Below are 3,715 nucleotides of genomic sequence, written 5' to 3'. Positions count from 1 at the left end.
AATAATATAGGCGGTATTCCGGCCATTATAACATAATATAAATAATAGTACAGACGGTATACCGACCATTATAGCAGGGTATATATGATACAATAAATTTTACCGAATTGCAGAACGATCGTGCTGATAACGTGTTATGAAATAACTTATAATTTATAGTATCGAGAAATTTAAATAAGAATAGAATTTAATACCCGTAGGAAGCAAATAACACTAATATAAGTGTGAGAGTTTATTATAAGTAAGAAGAAGAAGATGTAATGGTATACAAAAGAGTGAGATGAGTGATGGTATTTATAGTGAGCAACAATACATAAAATAACAAAGATGGTGCTTGATTTTATAAATGAGTGGGTGATCATAGTGCTTGATGAATAGATGATTATAGTGCTTGAGTTGGTAAAGGGGTGGAGGATCATTTGAAAAAGTTTATCTTATAACAATTACAATATCCCAAAAATATTTTCAAAAAAAAATCATATACCGAGTCTTCCTACTAATTATTCTCCATAGTATATGAAAATTATTCAAATGATATCCAGACAAGTAGCTGAGTCAGCCCATTACGACAGGGAGAAAACCGGAACTATAAAAAAAGTCATTCTCTTTGCTTCACCTCTACCATTCCATTACCCAAACTCCCAACCAATGACAACTCAGAGAACACAACCTCCCTGATAATTACCATTTTACCCTTATAAGCCTTCCACGATTCGACCCGCCGCAAACGAACGGCGGAGGAAGAGAGACACACACCATGGAGTCATCGCCAATCAACCGTCTCCCAACGGACTCGCTCCACCAGATCTTCTCATCCCTCCCCCTCCGCCAAATCATCATCTGCAGATCCGTCTGTAAGTTCTTCAACCACCTCTTGACCTCGCAGCCCTTCACCGAGATCATCTCCGCGCGTCCTCCTCTCAACCTCCTCGCTCTCCGCCCCCCGCACCACCACAGACACCGCCACGCGGCGAACCCGCAACCCTGCATCAACGTGTACGATCCAGACGAGAATCGATGGCTCAGATTCAACCTCGACTTCCTCCCTTTCCGCTCGCCTCAGCCCGTGGCTTCCTCCAACGGGTTGATCTACCTCTGGGGCGACTCGGTTAACTCGGTTGACTCGAGCAAGTCCCTCGTGGCCTGTAACCCCCTGACTCGCCAGTTCAAGGTGTTGCCTCAGCTCGGCTCGGCCTGGTCGCGTCACGGGACTGTTCTCGTCGACTCGGTTAACAGAGTCATGGTCCTAACCGAGCTAGCCGCTCTGTATTACTCAGGCGCGGTGGTTGCTAACCAGTGGCTCAAATTCTCATCGAACTTGCCGTCGAAGCCGAGGAGCCCCGTGTTGATGTCGACCTCCGTGTTCGCGTTATGCGACGTCGGATCGCCGTGGAGAAGCCAGTGGAAGCTCTTCTCGTGTAGGCTCACGAGCCTCGCGGTGACTCACACGAACTGGACTTGCTTGGAGAAGCACGAGTGGGGAGATATCTTTGATATCATAAAACGACCACGTTTGCTGCGCGGGGAAGGCGAGTCTAAGCTGCTTATGATCGGGGGGTTGAAGTCGACGTTCTCGTTGAACCCGGCGTGTTCGACTATTCTGATACTTAGGCTTTGTTTAGAGAGCTTGGAGTGGGAGGAAGCGGGGAGGATGCCGCTTGAGATGTACAGAGGGTTTCAAGAATCGAGTAAGTTTAAGGTTTTTGGGGGTGGTGATAGGGTTTACTTCTCTGCTAAGAGGATGGGGAAGCTTGCGATGTGGGATTGTTGGGAAGGGTGGAGATGGGTTGATGGTGTTTCTGGTTATGGTGATGGGTTGTGTCGTGGGTTTGTGTTCGAAGCTAAGCTTACATTGATGCAATGAATGGTTGTTTGTTTGTTTGTTTGTGCTTTTTTGTGTTATTGTTGGTGTTCTTAAGCTGTTGTATGTCTTGTCATGGTGCTTTCTGTTGTTCTTGAATTTAAAAAGACTGTGTGCTTATTGGAGTTATATATCTCTCTCTTTCAAACGATCTCTGAGTATACAATACAACTGATTTGTGAGACCATCGTCATGTTCATTCGTTGGTCTTGAATTAAACGTTAAGTTGCCTTGAGCTTCTAACTGTCTCAGTTTTTCATTAGTCTTAGACCATCTCCAATAGTACACAAAAATTTTCTCTATATTTCACATTAAAATAAAGTAACTCTATTATAGAGTTAGATTTGCTCCAATGGTTCACTCTATTATAAAGTGAACCATTGAAGCAAATCTAATTTTATAATAGAGTTACTCTATTTTATTGTAAAATATAGAGGAAATTTTTGTGTGCTATTGGAGATTTTTGTGTGCTATTGGAGATACTCTTAAATGTGATTGATCAAGAAGACAATCTATGAAGTTTCTGTGTAGATTAAAAAAAAATCAGTGAAAGTAAATGGTGTTCCCGACCCTCTTTGATGTCACTAAGCAATGTGTTCTACATTGAAACTGAACTTCCTTGTTAGTCAACTCTAACACCAATCATATACCATATATGTGCATCTGATGATGATATCATTAGCTTGAAACTGAAGGAACGTGCTTGATGATGCAGATTTGCTATTAACAAATCATTAGCTTACTGGACACGTAAGGTTTGATATGGGGCCATATCCTATGCATATGTCAGGAACCACATTATGTTCGGTCTATAAAATCATCACCGATGCGTCAATCAATTGAGAAAGATTTAGGTTTGTCTTAGTTCAGGTTTAAGTTTAGATTCTTTTTGAACCAATGTTTTATTCTTTTTTTATTCTTATATTATCAGCTCATCCAGTTAGTTCTCTACATTTAGTGTTATAGCGTAGACTTATTACCATATTGTCTAGTGTGAGTTTGGAATATCTTTCGATTAATGTCAAAGATAATCAAATCGTCTATTACCAGACTATCATGTTATATTAACCAGTCCGAAGTTCCAACTTACATGGACCAAATGGTAGCAACTTTGTTCGTAGCATGAATCGAACCCATGACAGACAAAGTTACGCAGTGCCGCAAGTTAGCTGGTCGTCCTCTTCTTTCTTGGTATTTGCCATTGTTTTTCTATTTCGTGCTGTCCACTTTCTCATCTTCAGAATTAGCATCCACGACCAATTATGTATACTAGAGCATACCAAGAATATAAATATAACATAATATTCAAATGAACTCCATATCTTTTTCTTCAGTATAACCGATGGCTAAAAATCTTTCTTGTGGTGACCAATCATCCATTCTTTTTTATATTCCAGTCACATAGGATTTTAGTTAAATGCTAACAACATGTTGAATCTAAAAATGAAATTACAGAAGGAATAATCATTATCAAAAGAAAAAACGAGTATATGTTTGTCGAAAGTCGAAACCAAGAAAAGTAAAACACATAGTTACTTGATCGCTGCATAAATTTCACTCCGCAAATTTTCAATATTCATTTTATTTGGTGTTGGTTAATCTGAAGACTAAAGTGTTGCCTAAATTAACCAAAATAAATTCCTTATTTATCAAGAAGCAAGAGCAAGGCATCATGCCTTAGGCATGTGTGATGTCTAATGTCTTTTACCGCCAACAAGCTCGTTATTTATTTTTGTTTTCTGGCTCAAAATTAGAGTTAAGTTATTCTTATACAACACTTATTCACTACAACAAAACATCAAGGATTCTGAGGGAAAAAATCGTCGGTATGTCGTCGGAATAACGTTATTCCGA

At 40.0% G+C, this 3,715-nt stretch overlaps 1 protein-coding gene across 1 annotated transcript; it reads left to right on the top strand.

Annotated features, from left to right (window-relative positions):
* The first annotated feature begins 544 nt into the window (after window positions 1-544).
* Window positions 545-2,012, top strand: LOC106321179 (SKP1-interacting partner 15). The gene has a single exon (XM_013759491.1). It carries the CDS (start codon window positions 758-760, stop codon window positions 1,862-1,864), a length of 1,107 nt encoding a protein of 368 aa, XP_013614945.1. The 5' UTR covers window positions 545-757; the 3' UTR covers window positions 1,865-2,012.
* Window positions 2,013-3,715: the final 1,703 nt, after the last annotated feature.

Source organism: Brassica oleracea, unplaced genomic scaffold, assembly GCF_000695525.1.
Source record: "Brassica oleracea var. oleracea cultivar TO1000 unplaced genomic scaffold, BOL UnpScaffold01287, whole genome shotgun sequence".
Classification (NCBI taxonomy): Eukaryota; Viridiplantae; Streptophyta; class Magnoliopsida; order Brassicales; family Brassicaceae; genus Brassica; species Brassica oleracea.
The sequence above is the reverse complement of the archived record's forward strand: the minus strand, read 5'-3'. Positions and strand labels throughout refer to the sequence as shown.